The sequence below is a fragment of the Triticum dicoccoides genome, chromosome 1B (assembly GCF_002162155.2).
Source record: "Triticum dicoccoides isolate Atlit2015 ecotype Zavitan chromosome 1B, WEW_v2.0, whole genome shotgun sequence".
NCBI lineage: Eukaryota > Viridiplantae > Streptophyta > Magnoliopsida > Poales > Poaceae > Triticum > Triticum dicoccoides.
The window spans coordinates 534790371-534814267 of NC_041381.1; the positions used below are offsets into that span (position 1 = coordinate 534790371).

The 23897-nt window shown below is 46.9% G+C and overlaps 1 protein-coding gene across 1 annotated transcript; it reads left to right on the forward strand.

Annotated features, from left to right (window-relative positions):
- Positions 1-3737: 3737 nt before the first annotated feature.
- On the forward strand, positions 3738-4423 carry LOC119347698. Its single transcript, XM_037616266.1, has one exon. It carries the CDS (start codon positions 3848-3850, stop codon positions 4106-4108), a length of 261 nt encoding a protein of 86 aa, XP_037472163.1. The 5' UTR covers positions 3738-3847; the 3' UTR covers positions 4109-4423.
- The last annotated feature ends 19474 nt before the right edge of the window (positions 4424-23897 follow it).

Sequence of the window (23897 nt, forward strand, 5' to 3'; positions counted from 1 at the left end):
TTCTTCGCTTATTTACTTTTCTGTTGCTATTGTTACAATCACTACAAAACCCAAAAATATTACTTTTGCTACCGTTACCTTTATTATCATATTACTTTGCTACTAAATACTTTGCTGCAGATACTAAGTTATCCAGGTGTGGTTGAATTGACAACTCAACTGCTAATACTCAAGAATATTCTTTGGCTCCCCTTGTGTCGAATCAATAAATTTGGGTTGAATACTCTACCCTCGAAAGCTGTTGCGATCCCCTACACTTGTGGGTTATCAATGCTCCACTTGAACTTGCACATGGCAATCTTGATGACGATCACCACTTGATGTCATCCTTTCCATGGGTTGTATGATATCTTCCTCTTGACGCAAGCCCATGGACACGTACCTAACCCCACATAGAACTCTCACATAGACCATGGGTTAGTACACAAAGTGCAATGGACAATGCTTACCATACCATGGGATCACTTGATCCCTCTCGGTACATCTTCTATGCTTTGTGAGTTGATCAACTTGATTCACTCTTGACATAGTCTTGATCAACCTTGAATGTTTGTAAGTCTCTTCATTTGGATGATCTCTTGAAGGTAAACATGTATGATCACACAACCTTCTTCTTCAAGACATGCTTGCAATAAGCTCAACACTCACATGACCAATCTTTGGATAATTCCTTAATAGCACATTGGTCAACTCATAAACTCCTTGAAACCAACACATGGACTTCAAGAAAAGCCTATGGACAAATCCTTCAAATATAACTCAAGACAACCATTAGTCCATAGAGATTGTCAACAATTACCAAAACCAAACATGGGGGCACCGCATATTCTTTCAGCAAGGATGTGAAAGGTGACCAATGTCTCGTTAACTGGCAGCAAGTTTGACGTCCACTCTCCTTAAGGGGACTGGGCATCCATGACTTGCAGCGCGCGGGCATTGCCCTCCGGACGCGATGGCTCTCGCTACAACGTATGTATCCTTCTCGGCCTTGGGGCCACCTATAGATCCTGTATGATGCAGTCGCCAGCACTATCTTCCGTGCCTCCACCACCTGGGCAGTTGGCAAAGGCGCCAACTGCAAGTTCTAGACCGACCACCGGATCGATGGACGGTCAATCGTTGAGATCGCACCCAAATCTTCGAGATGATTCCGCGCCACCAGAAGATTCACATGGTCTGGGACGGCTTGTATTAGCGCTCCTGCGTCCAGGACATTCATGGCGCTCTCGGGCCCGCTGCCATGGTGCAATATGTTTAGCTTTGGTGGGCCGTGGGCCACACCCAGCTCTCCGGCTCTCGGGATGTCATCCGTCGGCGATGGACCGTGACGGGCACCTATTCGGCTAGCTCATGCTACCAGACACTTTTCCTTGGAGCTTGCGAGGAACCACACTGGAAGCTCACCTGGAAATCCTGGGCACCCCTTCGCGTCAAGTTCTTCATCTAGCTTGTGTTGCAGGACCGGTGATGGACGGCCTAGCGCCTTGCAAGACACGATCTGCCCCACGAGCCCACTTGCGCCCTTTGCGACCAGGGCTAGGAGACAATGCAACACCTGCTGGCCGGTTGCTCCTTTTCGACGCAAGTGTGGCACGCGATCCTTGCCTGGGCTAAATCTACCGCCAACCTTCCGACCGGAGACACCGACTTCTCTTGTGTGGTAAGCTACCTCTTGTGCCCTAGCGCCCCGCCGTTGCGCGTAAAGGGCTGGCCTCCCTCATCATCCTCACCGCGTGGTGGCTGTGAAAGCACCGCAACGGTTGCATCTTGGACAGCGACCGCCCAATGGTATCCCACCTTTGTTCTACAATCAAAGACGAAGCGCGCCTCTAGACCGGTGCCACCGCCATTACAAACATAATACCAGAGATCTAGGGTATGATGTAGATGGGATGAGCAACCCCATCTGTTTGCTCAGCGATCATTTCCATGCCTTCCCAGTGTACATGGCATAGTGCGTCGTGACAATCTCATGCTGTATAACTCTCCTTCTATCAATGAAAAGATAGCGTATTCACGGGAAAAAACAGAGATGGCAACCAAACGTACAGGCTCGTTCGTTGGCTCTCGTTCTTCCACCACAGGTGCCGTGGCCGGTTAATTAGTTTGGCGACAAGATCCATGGCACAAACACGTGGAGAAGCAAGCACGAACGCCAATCAAGAACGTACGGTGGGCACCGGTGGGCGCGGTGGGCGCGAGCTCGACACCGCCCCGCCAAGCCGAGCCGCACACGTACGCGCGCGGGGGCAAGCGGATCATGATCACCAGCAGCCACCGCAGCGCAACGGAAGAAAAATGAATGGCGTTGGTGGGGGCTCGACCGTCTCGTCGCGGCCGCCCCATGTGTGCCCATGTGCGTCCGCCACCCCGATCAACGTGGCGATGTCCCCCTCGGCCGTGCGCGCGCCGGGAGCGTGCGCTGCTCATCGATCCCCTGTGTCGCCCGCGCGCGCGGGCGCCGTCGATGCCACGGCGAAAGGGGAGGGAGCACGTCCGGAATCACGGCGTGAGTGGTTGCACGCTCGCGACGAGCTGTCGTCGTGCACTTGCCGCGAACGTGTCGCTCCTGATTGACGCGCGGTGCGCGACGCCCTGGTTGATCGGGCTTCGTTTGCATGTGGCCATCTGTCGATGCGATTCGATTCGATCAAGTTGATGTTTTCGGCAGGAAGCTTCGCGGACGCGCGCTGCCAAAGCCCGTGTTACGGGCATACAAATTTCACTAAAAACAACTTGGCATTCGCACAAATTAGCGTTGCGCATGGATCAAACGGAATGGACGGAGCGTCCAACGAATGAACGTAACCAAATGGCGGCAAACTAATCGGAGAAGCAGAGCGTGGCCTCCCATAGAAATTTCCGCTGTTTTATTCGCCGAGGAACTTCATAGAGGATAAGGACTGATCTCTCTCTCTCTCTCTCTCTCTCTCTCTCTCTCTCTCTCTCTCTCTCTCTCTCTCTCTCTCTCTCTCTCTCTCTCTTGCAAGTGCATCCTGATGCATGCACGAGGCGCGGCCGCAGAGGTCCAAAACCCTTGTTAAAACGTTGTCGCCTGGCGACATGCCTCATCTCCACAGTACAGAGCTGTCAGTGCGTGCATGCATGCACGCACGGGGATGCGGCCATTGCAGGCGTTCTCCCACCCAATCCGTGCCGCAATATCTCTTCCTGCACGATTATTTTTTTCTCAGCCAATTTTTGCAGCATCAACTATTTTTATAGAGCCACTGCTATATTGCCATTGCAAAACATTTCCTGATTTTTCGCAAAAAATTGCATTTCTTGATTATATGCTGGGCTGTATATCCAAGTGCCCCCGCAAAAATGGTGAACTGTACTTACGAACACTAAAACATCATCTACTGAACATATGAAATTGTTTTGCTGGAATACTAAAGCATTTGTTTTGAACGTTTGCCTATGAGAGGCCAAAAAAATTTGGATGTGCCTTACACCTATTTCCAAGTGTACAACACCATTTTCAAGGGATATTTTCTTCGTTTTCTATGACTCCTGGCAATGGCCACCTGCTCCATTCTATCATATGAGATGGACAAGGTAACTAACTTATGTTTGTGATAATTGTTTCTCGTGAATAATTGAAATATCTATGTACTACCAGGTGATGCCAAAACAGTTAGTTAATGATGTTCCTTGTGTCCAAGAAAGGGGAAATTAACTCTTCTCTTTCTCACCGGCCGTCCAAACTGAGCATTCCTCTTATATAAAGCCTCCGCCTCCCCTGCTATCTTCCCACCACAACACCATCACCCACACACACACACACCCAAGGCGACAGAAGCGAGTCCTCGTGTTCCCGTGCACACGCGCCTAAGCTCTAACCATGTCGTCGCAGCGGATGGGGCGTCACCAGCGTCGGGCGTCGCAGAGCGTGTTCGCGCTGCCGGAGAACTTCGCGGCCCTCGACGACGTGCCGGCGTCCGACGAGCACCGGAAGGCGGACGGCGGCGCGACCGAGCAGCAGCAGCAGCAGGGGGCGGGGCGCCACCGGCGGGCCATGTCCATGGCCGTCGCCTCCTCCAGGGACCTCGAGATGATCAAGGAGGATATCGGCGGCTACAGCAACTACAAGATCGGCGCCTAGATTAGCGGCGGTGGCGGCGGCGCGCACGGCCGGCACGGCTCAGAGCACGCACGTGTACGGTGTTCGTAGTACGTGCGTGCCGGGCGGCGGTCTCGGCCGTGTTCGGGCCTCGGGCGCGCGGCTGAGCCTTGCTGCCGGCGGTGCCGGAGGCCGTGGCGCGTGCTGGTTTCGCTGTGGTTTGTGTATGATCAAGCGACCAGGCCTGGTTGAGGTCTTGCTTGCTTCGATTCCCTTTTCTTTTGCTCAAGACATGCATGTAAGGTGTGATCATTTGCGAGTTTAAAGCTCTTCAAAATGTCTGATGATGTTTCACCATTACCGTTGCTCCTGACAGCATCTCCAACAGCAGCGCGTTAAAAAAGCGTTTACAACGCTGTAATCGTGAGTTTTTACGTGACGAGGAGCGCTTGCTCCAGCGGCCGGCTGCAAAGTATAGCGCGCATGAGCCGCTACAGCATCCGCTGCAAAAAAACTGCGCGCGCTCTCAGCACAAACAACACATGCACTTCAAACACAACTAAGAAGATCAAACACAAACAAAATAAGTCAACAATAAATAATTCAATTTTATTATTACAACTCAAACAAATAGTTTATTTTGCAATATAACAAATAGTTCAACAATACAACATCAAACATAGAAATCATGATGCTCTTTGTCTGCCCTTCCATGCCCACCACTCCTTGATGAGATTCTTCTGAAGATCATCATGCGTTTCGGCACGTCGAATGGCATGATAGGAGGCAACAAAACGGGCCACCCTCGCAGCCCTCTGCCGCACTCGCACGGGATGTCCCAAGAGCTCATACTGAGAGTAGTCTAAAACTTGGCCACGCTCATGCTCGTGATCATGTTGTGCATGATCACACAAGCGTGCATGATGTACGAAAGCATCTTTTGATCCCAAAATCTAGCCGGTCCTCTCACAATTGCAAATTGGGTTTGCAAAGTCCCAAAAGCTCTATCAGCATCTTTCCTAGGCACCGGAGCATTGTGGAAATCAAGATTTTTCTTACCTTCTAGTTTTTTCAACGGCTTCACAAATGTTTGCCACTTTGGGTAGATGTCATCCGCAAGATAATAGCCATAGTTGTATGTATGGTCATTTGCTACAAACTGCACCGGTGGCGGTTCACCATTTGCAATCTTATTCATGAGTGGTGATCGATTAACAATGTTGATGTCATTCAACGATCCAGGCATTCCAAAAAAAGCATGACAAATCCAAGTCTCTTGGTCGGCCACCGCTTCAAGGATTATAGTGGAACCCTTTTTTTGACCATGAAATTGGCCATGCCATGCCTTAGGACAGTTCTTTCAACTCCAATACATGCAATATTTTGAGCCAAGCATATATGGGAACCCGCGAACTTTGTTCATCTCCAAAAGCCTTGCACAGTCTTTAACATTGGGATATCTCAAATACTCCGGGCCAAACACTTGCACAATTCCAACTGCGAAGCTCTTGACACAAGGATGGCTTGACTCTCACCCATGCCCAAGTGGTCATCAACTAGATCAGTCGGGATACCATATGCCAACATACGCAAAGCGGCTGTCACCTTCTAAAAGGTGCTATGCCCGAGCTCTTCGTCGGCATTCCTCCTTTGCTAAAAACTCGATCATGGCTCGCTAGTTTCTCTGCAATGCGCCTGAACAACTCGGTGCTCATCCTAAACCGGCGCCGGAAGTATGACTCGGGGTACACAGGTGAGGGAGTCCTGGATTAAGGGGTCCTCAGACAGCCGGACTATTAACATGGGCCGGACTGTTGGGCTATGAAGATACAAGACAGAAGACTTCTTCCCGTGTCCGGGTGGGACTCTCCTTTACGTGGATGGCAAGCTTGGTGATTCGGATATGTAGATTCCTTTCTCTGTAACCGACTTTGTATAACCCTAGTCCCCTCCAGTGTCTATATAAACCGGAGGGTTTAGTCCGTAGAGGCAATCATAATCATAGGCTAGACTTCTAGGGTTTTAGCCATTACGATCTCGTGGTAGATCAACTCTTGTAATAATCATATTCATCAAAATCCATCAAGCAGGAAGTAGGGTATTACCTCCATAGAGAGGTACCGAACCTGGGTAAACATTGTGTCCCCCGCCTCCTGTTACCATTAGCCTTAGACGCACAGTTCGGGACCCCCTACCCGAGATCCACCGGTTTTGACACCGACATTGGTGCTTTCATTGAGAGTTCCGCTGTGACGTCGAAGATAGGATTGATGGCTCGCCTCGTTATCAAGGACAACATCACCTCTGGAGGAGCCGTAGCCTCAGGCCAAACCCTCCCGCTGGGCGGCTTCGCTATGACCGCCCGCTCGGCCGTCGATCGGGCCAACGGTGACTTCTCGGGTCATCAAAAATCGCCTTCGCATCGACTCGAAATACTCCAGACAGGTGGATCCGATGGAGTTGTCGTCTTTAAACGAACTCCTGGATCGCATCGCTACCTTCGGAGTCGCTACAGACTACGATCGGATTGGGCTTAAACCCGATCAAAGAGAAATTGAATCTCCGTCGAACACCCATCAGATAGCGTTAGTGGAGGAGCAATACAACAACTCTTCCTCTATATTGAGGATGAATTATGTTCGAATTTCCGAGCTCGCAGAGCCGGATACCCGCCAGCGGGAAGACGTGCCAGTACTCCGAACCTAGAGTCAGACTGTGGGCCTGAAAAATTGGTTGATACCCCAGAGCCCGAACTGTTAAGCTCGGAAGTTTCTCAAACTCCGGATACCAGATTGGGTCAGGGTTCGGACTTAAATCAACCCACCCACCCAGATACACGCGATCTTATCCACATCAGACAGCAGTCTCAAGAAACGGTCCATCACTTTTGGGCAAGATTCCTCCTTGTCAAAGACAAGACCAAAGACTGTCGCGATGAAGACGCAATCTCATTATTATGCAAAAATTGCACGGACGAGGGAATCCTCAATGCCATCAACCGCCGTCACGTATCACACTTTGCTGACTTGGCAATCATAGTACAGAAGTACTTCACAATGGAAAGCGCCTGGTAAACTCAGGCAGCTTCTTGGGAGCCACCGGTTTCCTCTCAACCCCTCGTCCGGACAAAAAAGATGCACCCTCGTTGGTCGCCTGATCCAATAGTAAAAAAATCGAAGCCCATTACGGGGCGCGGAACCGTTCTGGAGGGATGGCTCGATAGGCCATGCAAAATACACACAACTCCGGATAACGTACCAACCCACATCCTTAGAGCATGTTGGATACTCCGGCAAGTGGCCAAGAGCGGCGAGGATCTCCTCACCAGAAATACCGCAGAGCAACATCCCACGGAAGACAACGACCCTACAGTATTGACAGTCTTCGAGACTTTTGCCTCAAACAATAGGCACAAAAGGGCACTCCGGGGCCTCGCTGAAGTCTGCCAAGTCACAGAAATAACCCCCTGGAACAACACGGCCATAATTTCAATGCCAGTGACGAACCAAAATTAAGAACAGTCCGAGCAACAGCCGCATTGGTCCTCAGTCCGATCGTGAACCGCTTTCGACTAACCAAAGTGCTCATGTACAGCGACAGTGGACTAAACCTCATTTATGAGGAAACTCTCAACAAAAGGAAAATAGAGAGGAGCCGCATTGAGCAAAGTAGCACGACCTTCCGAGGAATCATTCCCAGTCGGAAGGCGCGATGCGTAGGAAAAATCACACTCCATGTGGTATTCGACACGCCGGAGAATTACCGGTCCAAAGAGATAACCTTTCAAGTGGCCCCTTTCAACAGCGGATATCATGCCTTATTAGGGCGAGATGCATTCGCATGCTTCCAAGCTATACCCCATTATGGGTACATGAAGCTCAAGATGCCCGGGCACAATGGTGTTATCACTCTTGCCAGTGATCCGGACATAGCACTCCGCACTGAAAACAAAACCGCAGCCCTTGCCCTCGAGGCATTGTCTGAAGCCCTCGCGGCCGAAGAGTTAACCACATTGCGCTCCACGGTGGATAAGGACGACGTGATCCTGGAAAAGCGACCCAAATCCACCTCCTTTAAACCAGCAGACGAAATAGTCAAATTCCAAGTCCACCCGATGGACCCCAAGAAGACAGCATTCATCAAGGCACAACTGGACCCAATGGTCTATGCCGCACTATGAGCGTTCCTACGTGAAAACTGGGACATATTCGCTTGGCACCCTTCTGATATGCCAGGTATCCCATGCAGGCTGGCCGAACACAGCCTCAACATATTCAAGGGATACAAGCCAGTCAAGCAAACACTACGGCGCTTTTCAGAACCCAAACGACAAGCTATGGGGGAGGAGCTAGCCAAGTTACTTGAGGCCGGATTCATCAGAGAAATAAAACACCCGGACTGGCTAGCAAACCTGGTGATGGTACCAAAGAAGGATAAATCCTGGCGCCTATGTGTCGACAAGGCCTGCCCTAAAGATCCCTTCCCCCTCCCCCGCATCGATCAGATTATCGATGCTACCGCAGGACACGACTCACTGTGTTTCCTCGACGCATACTCCAGATACCATCAAATCAAGATGAAGGAGTTCGACCAAGCCGCAACGGCATTTATCACCCCATACGGGCCTTTCTGCTTCAACACTATGCCCTTTGGGCTCAAAAACGCCGGTGCCACCTACCAACGCATGATTCAAACATGCCTAGAGAAACAAATCGGCAAGACAGTTGAAGCATATGTAGATGACCTAGTCATCAAAACCAGGCACGTCGAGTCATTAATAGACAATCTGTGTCTCACATTCGACAACCTCCGAACATATGACATCAAGCTCAATCCGGAAAAGTGTGTTTTTGGCGTTCCCGCTGGAAAAATGTTGGGCTTCATCGTTTCCAACAGGGGAATTGAGGCGAACCCAGCTAAAATCCGAGCTTTGTCACAGTTGGCTACGCCAACAGACCTCAAACAAGTCCAGAAACTATCTCGATGTGTGGCAGCTTTAAGCCGCTTTATCTCCAGACTAGGAGAAAAAGCATTGCCACTTTATCACCTTCTCCGACGCACCGATCACTTCGAGTGGACGAACGCGGCAACGGCCGGACTGGAAGAAATAAAGGCTCTTCTAGCAAGCAACCCAATCCTGGCCGCGCCGAACATCGGCGAACCCATGTTATTATACATATCGGCCACACACACCAAGTCGTAAGTGCGGTGCACGTCGTCGAACGAGAGGAGGATGGACACAAATTCCCTCTTCAGAAGCCGGTATACTACGTATCCACTGTCCCCACACCATGCAAGTCTCGATACCCTCATTACCAAAAAATAGCATACGCGGTCTTCATGGCATCACGGAAGCTACGACACTACTTTCAAGAGTGCTCAATAACGGTGGCCTTCTAGGTACCACTCAATGACATAATAAACAACCGCGATGCCATGGGACGGATTGCCAAGTGGTCCATTGATCTCCTCCCATTCGACATAACAAACAGACCGCATAGGGCCATCAAATCCCAGGTACTGGCCGACTTGGTCGCTGAATGGACAGAGGCCGAACTCCCTAAAGAGTACGACAAATATTCCAACTGGGTCATGCACTTTGACGACTCCTAAATGCTGGCGGGCCTAGGAGCAGGCGTTGTCCTAACATCCCCTACTGGAGATACAGTTCAGTACATACTCCAAATATTATACACGGACTCCAACAATGCAGCCGGATATGAGGCCTTATTGCAAGGTCTTCGGATGGCCGTCTCCATGGGCATACAACGCCTGGAAGTGCGCGGGGATTCAAATCTCGCAATATCTCAAATAAATGGAAATTTCGATGCCAAAGATCTGAAGACGGCTGCCTACCGTAACACCGTTCTCAAAATGTCGGCTCGGTTCGAGGGGCTCGAGTTTCACCACGTGGCTCGAGAAAGTAATCAACCGGTGGATGTCCTTGCTCGCATCGGCGCCAAGCGCGACCCCATCCCACCTAAGATCTTTTTGGAAAGGCTTTTCAAGCCATCCATGGTGTGGCAAGGGGAGAGCGGCAACACCAATCTGGATCCGACTATAGCCACAGATTCCGAACACACCGACATCATCGGCGGCTCGGCCACCGAAATAACACTGTCGACCCATCTCATCATGGCAGTCATTGCCCCATGGACCGAACCCTTCTTGGCCTACCTCAATAGGCGAGAACTCCCCGAGGATCAGAATGAGGCCCGCTACATAGTGCGGCGCTCTAAAGCCTACAAGGTTCATGAGGGAGAACTCTACAAGCAAAGCGCTACCGGAGTACTTCAACGATGTATCTCCGAGGAAGAAGGGCGGCAACTCTTGGCTGAAATTCATGCCCGTCTCGGTGGTCACCACGCCGCAGCTTAGGCCCTTGTAAGCAAGGCCTTCCGTACATGTTTCTATTGGCCGACAGCCCGAGCAGACGCACAGGACCTTGTCCAACATTGCGTCGGATGCCAGCTTTTCGCCAACCAAAGCCACATGACACCGACCGCTCTACAAACAATCCCCATCACTTGGCCTTTTGCGGTCTGGGGGCTTGATATGGTCGGACCCCTTAAAGGAGGAAGCCATATGAAAAAATATCTGTTGGTCATGGTGGACAAATTCACTAAGTGGATAGAAGTCAAACTAGTTAAAACGGCCGAAGCCGGACCAGTGATAGACTTCATATCCGGTGTTGTGCACCATTATGGCGTTCCACACAGCATCATCACCGACAATGGCTCCAATTTCACAGCTGATGAGGTGAAAACCTGGTGTGCTAATCTGGGCGTTAAGCTCGATTATGCCTCCGTCTATCACCCACAAACCCATGGTCAAGTCGAACGAGCAAACGGTCTTATTATGAGAGGCATTAAACCCAGACTAGTGCGGCCTTTGAAAGAATCAGACAAGCACTGGGTCGAGGAGCTCGACTCCGTACTCTGGGGGCTGCAGACCACGCTCAATCGTTCTACCGGATATACACCTTTCTTCATGATGTACGGCGCAGAGGCTGTGTTACCCTACGACATTATTCATGACCCACCTCGAGTGCGCATGTATGAAGAGAGAGAGGCCGAGCTTGGTTGGCAGGACATCTTAGATGCCCTAGAGGAGGAACGCAACATCGCAAAAGCCCATTCCGCATTTTATCAACAATAGGCCTGCATATATCAAAGCAGTGAAGTACGTGCCAAGGCTTATAATGTTGGTGAACTCGTTCTACGCTTGCCGGAGAAGAAAAAGGACAAACTAAATCCCAAATGGGAGGGTCGCTTCATCATTGATGAAGTCCTCACCGGAGGAGCGTACCGCCTGCGTGGCGCATCAAACAATTGCCTAGAGCCGAACCCATGGAACGCGGCCAGACTCCGAAGATTCTATGCCTAGCGCCGGACCCTTCGTTGGTCCCCTTTTTCCCTTTTTTGTCCCCATTATTTATTTCCCTCTCTTTTCACATTTTCTTTTTTAGCCTTAAAGCTCTCGTGCGGCTAGGGCGTACAACTACGATGCACACATTCTCAAATATGTAAATTAATTATACGTGGGGGCTTCTTGTACAGAAGCTTATTATTATTATTTTCCAAGCATCAAGCTCAGCACATATGTGACTTTTCCGCGTATGTACCTTTTCTTCACCATTATATGCATTGATATGACTTAAGTTTTGGCCAAGCTGGGTTGCCTGGCTCCTGTGCTTATGCCCTACGTTCTCGTTAGTTCGGCTAGGGAATAAAGGGAGCACCTCTATGATTGTTACTGTCGGGTCATCCGGATGTGTACCTCAGACTGGGTGAAGCCAAAAGCTAGCGTTCTTAAGGGAATATTCGGTCGGCGGACTAAAGATATTTTTCACTCGTTACACTATGAACCCCCATATGATACATATGCTGTGATTTTTCAATCACAATTCGGACATGCACGTTAACGCATGCTGACCCAGGGAAAGGAACCCTTGACAGAACTATTCTCTCTGGAAGATGTTTCTTACGATCAACAATGTAATATAACATAGCTAGCCGGATACTTGTCTGTTCAAGCAACTATGACCCCTACGCCTGGTTTCCACGCATACTCCGGTATATATTACCGAGCGGGTATTCGGAAACACTCCGCACCTTTGGGTCCAGAGGTCGAAGCGAAAAGGTCCGCCATGACAATCGTTTTACAATCTGGCTAGGGACAAATTTGTCAATTGAAGTACATAGTCACTTGGACTCAAAAAATTCTTCCTCTATGCCATCCAATAGGCTATCTAGCCTACAATCCTGTTGGGAATACTTGTACCTGGTCATATACCAAAATAACAGGAATTTCTTTTCTAGCTGGCCCTAAAGGTCCGACCCGGGCCATGTGATTCGGGTCGAGCTTGGTATACCGTGTTTTTACCATGGCCCAGGCCTCTCACGCACCTTCCCAGTAGGCCGATATCTTCCATAATCAGAAGCGGCACCGCGCTCCCTTGAATAGATGTATCAGCTCCTCCATACATCCTGGAGGGGAGTCGGATGGCCATAAGGCCTTGGCAATACTTTACATCGCCTACCGAGATTTCTCGTGCATTTGTGACAGCTCTTGTAGCAGATTGCCCGAAGATCCGGACATCTCCTCTTCGGGATGGCCGGTCAGCATACCTGCAGACATAACTCTGTCAGTTCCTTTCCTCACTGAACAATGTGAAGGTAAGTTTGAACACATACTAAATATTCCGCCGCGTAGCCTCTTATTTCCTTCATGGAGTCAGCCAGTTGGGCCTGAAAATATTTTAGTTCCATGCCCAGCTCGGTGTTGGAATCCTGGAGTTTGTTTTTCTCCTCCCCGACCCGTGTCAGGATACGTTCACCCACGGCCAGTTGCCTTTGAGCTTCTGCCTGTGCGAATTCCGGTACCTCTCCCGGATGATCTGACAACTCTGCCATAAAATATGCACCTCTATTAATAATCCTGGTATATGATTATGTTTTCTCGATGGAGGGTATCATTACCAGACACTGCCTTCTTGGATTTCTCCAGTTCGGCGGTAGCAGAGGCTAGCTGGGTCCAACATTTTTCTAGCTCCTGAGACAACAGGTTGTTCTTCTCTGTGAGCACCTGGATATACAACGATCCTCAAATCAGTTGCTTCAACTGCTTCAAGTCTCGGGGGCTACTGGTATATAATTATCAGAATTATACAAATGTGTACTTACCCGCATATCTTTCAAATATTGATCAGTGGCTCTAGTAAGCCCATCTCGAGCAGCTCGGATGTATGCATCGCCCGAGTTGAAGTCGTTGAAAGCCTCTTCTGAAAAGTCAGGGTCGTGAAGAGCGGCCCGACGGCGCCAATGATTCATGGCGCTTTCCACTTCAGAGTTTGTGACGGATACATTATCTGAATCCTCTATGGAAGGACAATCAGGTGTCACTTCCGCGTCAGTCTCAGTCCTTGAGACAGGGTCCGGAATCTGGCTAGTGGAGGCATGACCTGCAGGATTCCCGGACACAGTACGACGAATCTTTTTCTTTATAAGACCCAACGGATAGCGCCATACTCCAATGTGACAGCCAAGGAGCATATTTAAAAACCATATCTCTTTGATGAAGGCTCGGCCGTGTTTCAATTTGCCTTCCTCTTCGAAAGCTTGCCTGGCGTAGGCCCGCTTTCTTGTGAGTCGCCTCAGGTGCAGCGTGGTTTGCCAATCGCCTCCCCTTTGGAGCACGAGATAGTGCGGTGAGTGAGGCAGAATGAGGAAATTCTTTCGAAGGAGAAATCTCCTGATTACTTACATGTGTGGCAGGGAGAAGGACGGGATAGTCAGTGGTGATGGCCACGTCCGTGCCGTCATGGCTCGCCTGGTAGAACACTCCATCCTCGAGCTCCATGAATATATCTGGATCTTCTTTATATCCGGGGTCAAGGGCCCGGTTGTGATCCTTTGGTTGTGGTGCGGGGCTGTGGAGCTCCTTGGTGACCTTCCGCCATTCCTGTTACAAATGGACGGATTAATGTTTATGGAAAGTGACTCAGGGAGTGAATGGAATGCAGCAGGGGGATGGAAACTCACCCAGTTAGGGGGGTTGTACATGGAAAAACAATCTCTGCGCTTAATGCGGATGAAATCCTCTTTCTCCCCTTTGTATAGTCCGGCCAGTATTTTGGCCAAAGCGGTGGGGGTATCCGGACCTTTCCGACTGCAGCGGGTGGCGTCATCTTCTCCGTTATAGTGCCACATGGGACGCTGATACGTCTCCGTCGTATCTATAATTTTTGATTGTTCCATGCCAATATTCTTCAACTTTCATATACTTTTGGCAACTTTTTATATTATTTTTGGGACTAACATATTGATCCAGTGCCCAGTGCAAGTTCCTGTTTGTTGAATGTTTTATGTTTTGCAGAAAACCAATATCAAACGGAATCCAAACAGGATAAAAACGGACGGAGAATTATTTTGGAATATTTGGGATTTTCCGGAGGAAGAATCAACGCGAAACGGTGTCTGAGGTAGCCACGAGACAGGGGGGCGAGCCCACCTCCCCGGGCGTGCCTGGCACTCTCGTGGGCCACCTATAAGGCGGTTGACGCTCTTATTTTGCCGCAGGAAAGCTATTTTTATGAGAAAAATCTGGGCGAAAGATTCACCCCAATCGGAGTTACGGATTTCCAGATATAAAAGAAACGGTGAAGGGGTAGAATTAGAGAACGCAGAAACAGAGAGATAGATCCAATCTCAGAGGGGCTCTCGTCCCTCCCACTCCATGGGAGCCAAGGACCAGAGGGGAAACCCTTCTCCCATCTAGGGAGAAGGTCAAGGAAGAAGAAGAAGAAGGGGGCCTCTCTTCCCCTTGCTTCTGGTGGCGCCGGAGTGCTGCCGGGGGCCATCATCATCACCGCGATCTTCACCAACACCGCCGTCATCTTCACCAACATCTCCATCACCTTCCCCCTTCTATATCCAGCGGTCCACTCTCCCGCAACCCGTTGTACCCTCTACTTGAACATGGTGCTTTATGCTTCATATTATTATCCAATGATGTGTTGCCATCCTATGATGTCTAAGTAGATTTCCGTTGTCCTATCGGTGATTCATGAATTGCTATGATTGGTTTGAGTTGCATGTTTTATTATTGGTGCTGTCCTATTGTGCCCTCCGTGTCACGCACGCGTGAGGGATTCCCGCTGTAGGGTTTGCAATATGTTTATGATTTACTTATGGTGGGTGGCGTCAGTGACAAAAGCACAGACCCGAGTAAGTAGGTTGTTTGCGTATGGGATAAAGGGGACTTGATACTTTAATGCTATGGTTGGGTTTTACCTTAATGAATCTTTAGTAGTTGCGGATGCTTGCTGGAGTTCCAATCATAAGTGCATATGATCCAAGTAGAGAAAGTATGTTAGCTTATGCCTCTCCCACAAATAGAATTGCAATAGTGATTACCGGTCTAGTAACGTAGTCAATTGCTTAGGGAAAATTCCGCAACTCCTACCACCACTTCTCCACACTCGCTATATTTACTTTATTGCATCTTTATCTAAACAGCCCCTAGTTTATATTTACGTGCTCTTTATTATCTTGCAAACCTATCCTATCACACCTACAAAGTACTTCTAGTTTCATACTTGTTCTAGGTAAAGTGAACGTCAAGCGTGCGTAGAGTTGTATCGGTGGTCGATAGAACTTGAGGGAATATTTATTCTACCTTTAGCTCCTCGTTGGGTTCGACACTCTTACTTATTGAAAACTGTTGCGATCCCCTACACTTGTGGGTTATCAAGACCTTTTTCTGGCGCCGTTGCCGGGGAGCAATAGCGTGGGGTGAATATTCTCGTGTGTGCTTGTTTGCTTTATCACTAAGTAATTTTTATTGCTGTTCTTAGTTGTTCTCTATCTTTAGTTATGTATATGGAACACGAAATATCAAAAAAATTAGGTGTACTTGCTACTCATGTAGATGGGGTAACTCCTAAAACCCCCGATGCTCATTATGTGAAAGATATTATGTACTACTTTGATAATCCTGAGAAAACCCCATTCAACTTTATAATGGGAGACACGTTGGATCAACGTGAATACTTTAGGGATTATCGCTCGACAAAATAAGGGAAACTATTATGGGATCAATTTATTATGTTGCGTTGGTATGCTCGTCAACTATGCTTGAGATATAATATTACTTGTTGCTCTAGGATGAAGTCTCCACACCTTCCCTTTTCATGCAAATTTAATGATAATGAAACCTTAGCTTGTTATGCTAATGGTATATATGATTACTATGATGTGTAACAAATAGAAGAATTTGTTGCTTTTAAGGCTGCTTATGAAATTGAATCTTTGTTTGAAAAGTATGAAGCTTTAGATGATGATGTTTATAGGCCAAAAAATCTTGCTATACTTAGATGTTGCTATGAAAATTATGAATACAATTACTATATTAATGCATTTATTGAGAAAGTCTCCGCTGTCCAAGAAGAGACTAATATTTTGTAGGAAACTATGGAAGAAGAAAGTGATGAAATTGTGAGCTCATTGGATAAAAAAGATGATGAGGAGAGCGAAGAACAAAAGGACGAAGAGCGGATTGATCACCCGTGCCAACCTTGTAATGAGAGTAACTCTTCAACTCATACATTGTTTAATCCCCCTTCGTGCTTACCAAAGGATGATTGCTATGATGATTGCTATGATCCCTTGAATTTGTTTGAAATATCCCTTTTTGATGAAGCTTGCTATGCTTGTGGCCAAGATGCCAATATGAATTATGCTTATGGAGATGAACTTGCTATAGTTCCTTATGTTAAACATGAAATTGTTGCTATTGCACCCACGCATGATAATCCTATTATCTTTTTGAATTCTCCCAACTACACTATATCGGAGAAGTTTGTGCTTATTAAGTATTATATTGATGGGTTGCCTTTTACCATTGCACATGATGATTTTGATAGATATAATATGCATGTGCTTGCTGCTCCTACTTGCAATTATTATGAGAGAGGAACTACATCTCCGCCTCTTTATGTTTCCAACACGATAGAATTGCAAGAAACTGCTTATACTATGCATTGGCCTTACTTGGTGTGCATGAATTGTTCTTTTATGACATGCCGATGCATAGGAAGAGAGTTAGACTTCGTTGTTTCATGATATATGTTACTTTGTGCCCACCACTAAATTAGAAATCATTGTTAATTAAAATTGGCTTTGATATACCTTGGGATCCAGGTGGATTCATTACTTGAGAACTAAATGCCTAGCTTAATGGCTTTAAAGAAAGCGCTGCCAGGGAGACAACCCGGATGTTTTAGAGAGTCATTTATTTCTGTTGAGTGCTTTTATATAGTTTAAAAACAAAAAATAAAGAGGGGAACCTAAAAACTTTTCAAAAAGGAAAGTGAAAGTAAGAAAGACAAGCATTGTTGAAGTGGGAGAGCTCCTTGAACTTTGTTCATGCTCACGGAAACTTTGTGAATCTTGATTACAGAAAATTTTCATCAAAAATAATTATCCCCATGTACAATTCCATTGTATTATAAAAATAATGTGCCAAGGTTTGCCTTTAGGTTTGTTTACAATGCTTGTCGGTTTGTACGGTGCAGGACAGAAACTTTGGCTGTAGTGCGCGATTTTACATTTTTACCAGGAACGTCAAACGGTTCTGATTCTTCTTGCACTGTCTCTTTGTAAAACTTGTTTATTTTTCCTAATTTTGGTAGAATTTGTGGGGTACCAGAAGTATGGTGGATGTTCAGATTGCTACAGACTGTTCTGTTTTTGACAGATTCTGTTTTTGATGCATAGTTTGCTTGTTTTGATGAAACTATCAATTTATATCAGTGGATTAAGCCATGTAAAAGCTATATTACAGTAGACACAATGCAAAAACAAAATATGAATTGGTTTGCTACAGTAATTAGAGTGGTGATTTGCTTTATTATACTAACGGATTTTACCGAGTTTTCTGTTGAAGTTTTGTGTGGATGTAGTGTCTAATCGAGGATGTCTCGATATGAGGAAAAGGAAGAGTGGCAAGAGCTCAAGCTTGGGGATGCCCGAGGCACCCCAAGTAAATATTCAAGGAGACTCGAGTGTCTAAGCTTGGGGATGCCCCGGAAGGCATCCCCTCTTTCTTCAACAAGTATCGGTATGTTTTCGGATTCGTTTCGTTCATGTGATATGTGCAACCTTTGGAGCGTATTTTGCATTTAGTTTTCATTTTTCTTTTATGCACTATGCTGGTATGATATAGTCCTTGGTTGATTTATAGAATGCTCATTGCACTTCACTTAAATCTTTTGAGTATGGCTTTATAGAATGCTTCATGTGCTTCACGTATATCGTTTGAAGTTTGGATTGCCTGCTTCTCTTCACATAGAAAACCGCCATTTGTAGAATGCTCTTTTGATTCATTTATATTTGTTAGAGCGTGGGCATATATTTTGTAGAAAGAATTAAACTCTCTTGCTTCATTTATATTAATTTAGAGAGATGACAGGAATTGGTAATTCACATGGTTAGTCATAAAATCCTACATAAACTTGTAGATCGCTGAATATGATATGTTTGATTCTTTGCAATAGTTTTGCGATATAAATGTGGTGATATTATAGTCATGCTAGTGGGTGGTTGTGGATTGTAGAGACACTTGTGTTGAGGTTTGCAAGTCCCGTAGCATGCACGTATGGTAACCGTTGTGTGACAAATTTGAAGCATGGGGTGTTTCTTTGATTGTCTTCCTTATGAGTGGCAGTCGGGGACGAGCGATGGTATTTTCCTACCAATCTATCCCCCTAGGGGCATGCGTAGTAGTACTTTGCTTCGAGGGCTAATAAACTTTTGCAATAAGTATATGAGTTCTTTATGACTAATGTGAGTCCATGGATTATACGCACTTCTACCTTTCCATCATTGCTTGCCTCTTCGGTACCATGCATTGCCCTTTCTCACCTCGAGAGTTGGTGCAAACTTCGCCGGTGCATCCAAACCCCGTGATATGATACGCTCTATCACACATAAGCCTCATTATATCTCCCTCAAAACAGCCACCATACCTACCTATCATGGCATTTCCATAGCCATTCCAAGATATATTGCCATGCAACTTCCATCATCATCATATACATGACTTGAGCATTCCTTGTCATATTGCTTTGCATGATCGTAAGATAGCTAGCATGATGTTTTCAAGGCATGTCCATTTTTTGATGTCATTGCTACGCTAGATCATTGCACATCCCGGTACACCGCCGGAAGCATTCATATAGAGTCATATCTTTGTTCTAGTATCGGGTTGTAATATTGAATTGTAAGTAAATAAAAGTGTGATGATCATCATTATAGAGCATTTCCCCATAAAAAAAAAGAAAAAAGAAAAAAAAGAAAAAAGAAAAAAAGGAAATGCCAAAGAAGCCTAAATAAAAAAAGGGGGCCAAAGAAGCCCACCCAAAAAGAAAAAAAAGAAAAAGAAAGAAAATAAAAGGGGCAATGTTACTATCCTTGTTCCGCATTGTGCTTCAAAATAGCACCATGATCTTCATGATAGAGAGTTTCTTATTTTGTGACTTTCATATACTAGTGGGAATTTTTCATTATAGAACTTGACTTGTATATTCCAATGATGGGCTTCCTCAAATGCCCTAGGTCTTCATGAGCAAGCAAGTTGGATGCACACCCACTTAGTTTTCAGTTTGAGCTTTCATACACTTATAGCTCTTAGTGCATCCGTTGCATGGCAATCCCTACTCCTTGCATTGACATCAATTGATGGGAATCTCCATAGCCCGTTGATTAGCCGCGTCGATGTGAGACTTTCTCCCTTTTTTGTCTTCTCGACATAATCTCCATCATTATATTCTATTCCGCCTATAGTGCTATATCTATGGCTTGCGCTCATGTATTGTGTGAGGGTTCAAAAAGCTGAAGCGCGTTAAAAAGTATGAACCAATTGCTCGGCTCGTCATCGGGGTTGTGCATGATGGGAGCATTTTGTGTGATGAAGATGAAGCATGACCAAACTGTATGATTTTGTAGGGATAAGCTTGCTTTGGCCTTGTTGTTTTGAAAAGACATGATTGCTTTATTGGTACGCTCGAAGTATTATCGTTTTTTATGTCAAATGATAGACTATTGCTTTGAATCACTCGTGTCTTAATATTCATGCCATGATTAGATATTTGATCAAGATTATGCTAGGTGGCATTCCACATCAAAAATTATCTTTTTTACCATTTACCTACTCGAGGACGAGCAGGAATTAAGCTTGGGGATGCTGATACGTATCCGTCGTATCTATAAATTTTGATTGTTCCATGCCAATATTCTTCAACTTTCATATACTTTTGGCAACTTTTTATACTATTTTTGGGACTAACATATTGATCCAGTGCCCAGTGCTAGTTCTTGTTTGTTGCATGTTTTATGTTTCAGCAGAAAACCAATATCAAACGGAATCCAAACGGGATAAAAACGGACGGAGAATTATTTTGGAATATTTGGGATTTTCCGGAGGAAGAATCAACACGAAACGGTGTCCGAGGTGGCCACGAGACAGGTTGGCACGCCCACCCCCTGGGCGCGCCTGGCACTCTCGTGGGCCACCCGTAAGGCAGTTGACGCTCTTATTTTGCCACAAGAAAGCTAATTTTATGAGAAAAATCCAGGCAAAAGATTCACCCCAATCGGAGTTACGGATCTCCATATATAAAAGAAACGGTGAAGGGGTAGAATCAGAGAACGCAGAAACAGAGAGATAGATCCAATCTCGGAGGGGCTCTCGCCCCTCCCACACCATGGGAGCCAAGGACTAGTGGAGAAACCCTTCTCCCATCTAGGAAGAAGGTCAAGGAAGAAGAATAAGAAGGGGGCCTCTCTCCCCCTTGCTTCCGGTGGCGCCGGAGCGCTGCCGGGGAGCATCATCATCACCGTGATCTTCACCAACACCGTCGTCATCTTCACCAACATCTCCATCACCTTCCCCATTCTATATCCAACGGTCTACTCTCCTGCAACCCGCTATACCCTCTACTTGAACATGGTGCTTTATGCTTCATATTATTATCCATTGATGTGTTGCCATCCTATGATGTTTTTGTAGATATTCGTTGTCATGTCGGTGATTGATGAATTGCTATGATTGGTTTGAGTTGCATGTTTTATTATTGGTGTTGTCCTATTGTGCCCTCCATGTCGAGCAAGCGTGAGGGATTCCCGCTGTAGGGTTTGCAATATGGTTATGATTTACTTATGGTGGGTGGCGTCAGTGACAAAAGCACAGACCCGAGTAAGTAGGTTGTTTGCGTATGGGATAAAGGGGACTTGATACTTTAATGCTATGGTTGGGTTTTACCTTAATGAATCTTTAGTAGTTGCGGATGCTTGCTGGAGTTCCAATCATAAGTGCATATGATCCAAGTAGAGAAAGTATGTTAGCTTATGCCTCTCCCACAAATAGAATTGCAATAGTGATTACCGGTCTAGTAACGTAGTCAATTGCTTAGGGACAATTCCACAACTCCTACCACCACTTTTCCACACTCGCTATATTTACTTTATTGCATCTTTATCTAAACAGCCCCTAGTTTATATTTACGTGCTCTTTATTATCTTGCAAACCTATCCTATCACACCTACAAAGTACTTCTAGTTTCATACTTGTTCTAGGTAAAGTGAACGTCAAGCGTGCGTAGAGTTGTATCGGTGGTCGATAGAACTTGAGGGAATATTTATTCTACCTTTAGCTCCTCGTTGGGTTCGACATTCTTACTTATCGAAAACTGTTGCAATCCCCTACACTTGTGGGTTATCAGACGCCCTCTGTACTGGAGTGGCTGGACTCCCTGCACTATGGATGTCGCCATAACCTCGACTATTGACAATCTAGACCGGGCGAGCGTCTTTATCTTACTCATTAATTGACGGACTTCCGTGCCATGTTTCTCCCCGAGGCTCCGAGGGTGCCAGCCGTAGCGTTTCTTCAATGGAGCACTTGAAAATTCAGGTAGACCCATTCGGACTGGGTCGGGAAGGGAGACATCCTTAATATAGAACCATTCAGAAGGCCACTCTTCGGATGCCTTCTTCGGCGTGCCCAGCCGTATCCGGTCCCAGCGATGCGCCATACCTCGGCGCCGCCCACTTGAAATATTGATCCCTCTTGATTACGAGGGATGAGGCAAAATAGCTTCTTCCATAAATCAAAGTGGGCCTCACAACCCAGGAATAGCTCACAAAGAGCAACATAACCCGCAATGTGCAGGATGGAGGCATGGATGAAGTTGTGCAGTTGGAGGCCATAATACTCCAGAAGCCCTCGGAGGAACGGATGGATAGGAAATCCGACGCCTCTCAATAATTAGGGAACCAAGCATACTCTTTCCCCCTGGATGGGTTGGGGAAATTCTCCGCCTACTCCCCCCTCCCCCCGTCGAAGGAAGCCAATCCGGCTCGAACAGGGACTAGATCTGCGGGATGAATAAATCCCTGTGTCTGCAGCTTCACTAGCTGGTTGTGGGATACAGAACACTTTTCCCAATCGCCTTTTTTGGGGCCGTGAGGACGGGAGGAAGAGCTGGGAGCGCTATCCATGTTGGGGTGGTTTCTACTAGCAAGCTCTGAGGATTCTGCGCTTGGTGTGGGCTGGATATGAAGATCCCCATCTCTTTAAATAGACAACTTTCTCACATGGTCAGGATGGTATGTGCAAAAATGCCCCGACCTCTCATATTCGCTCGACACGTGGAAGCTCAAATCATGAAGGTGTAGCAGCCGATGAGCGCGACATTAAATGAAAAGCCGGATACTGCTCTTTAGGTCAGGTACTTTGAAGTATTCGGAGAAGGAACCCGCCTTGCAATACCGAAGACAATCTGCGCATTGGACACCTCGTCATTGAACCTGGTTCGGGGGCTACTGAGGGAGTCCTGGATTAAGGGGTCCTCGGATAGCCGGACTATTAACATGGGCCGAACTGTTGGCTATGAAGATACAAGACAGAAGACTTCTTCCCGTGTCCGGATGGGACTCTCCTTTATGTGGATGGCAAGCTTGGTGATTCGGATATGTAGATTCCTTTCTCTATAACCGACTTTGTATAACCCTAGTCCCCTCCGGTGTCTATATAAACCGGAGGGTTTAGTCCGTAGAGGCAATCATAATCATAGGCTAGACTTCTAGGGTTTTAGCCATTACAATATCGTGGTAGATCAACTCTTGTAATACTCATATTCATCAAGATCAATCAAGCAGGAAGTAGGGTATTACCTCCATAGAGAGGGCCCGAACCTGGGTAAACATTGTGTCCCCCGCCTCCTATTACCATTAGCCTTAGACGCACAGTTTGGGACCCCCTACCCGAGATCCGCCGGTTTTGACACCGACGATGGGATTATCCACAAAATAGTGCCTCATAATTCTGTTGTCGACATCAATCTTATCCCTCCAAATTTTCTGCCGACCCACCATGCTTCGGTTTTTTATTGATGTGCATAGCAAGGATCATTGCAAGGTCCTCCTCCTCTTCAATATCAAATTCTTCTTCGGAAGAATCATATGACAAATTCATCTACAATGTTGAATTTAAACTAGTCTATAAAAACTACAAACAACATGCACCAAATTCATGTAAAAAATGTGAAGTTGAAGCAATACATACCTTGCAAGCATTTTGTCGAACACCTTGTGGGCGCCGAGCGACAGTGGGCGGCCGGGGACTGTTTGTCAGAGGAATTGCGCGCGCAAGGGGCGGCGGCGATTAGAGGGAGAAGGAGGAAGCAGCGGCGGCGCGGGGATAGGCCAGGGAAGCGCCAGAATGGTCGCCGGAACAAATGGGATGGTTCCGGCGGTGGCGCCAGTGCTTG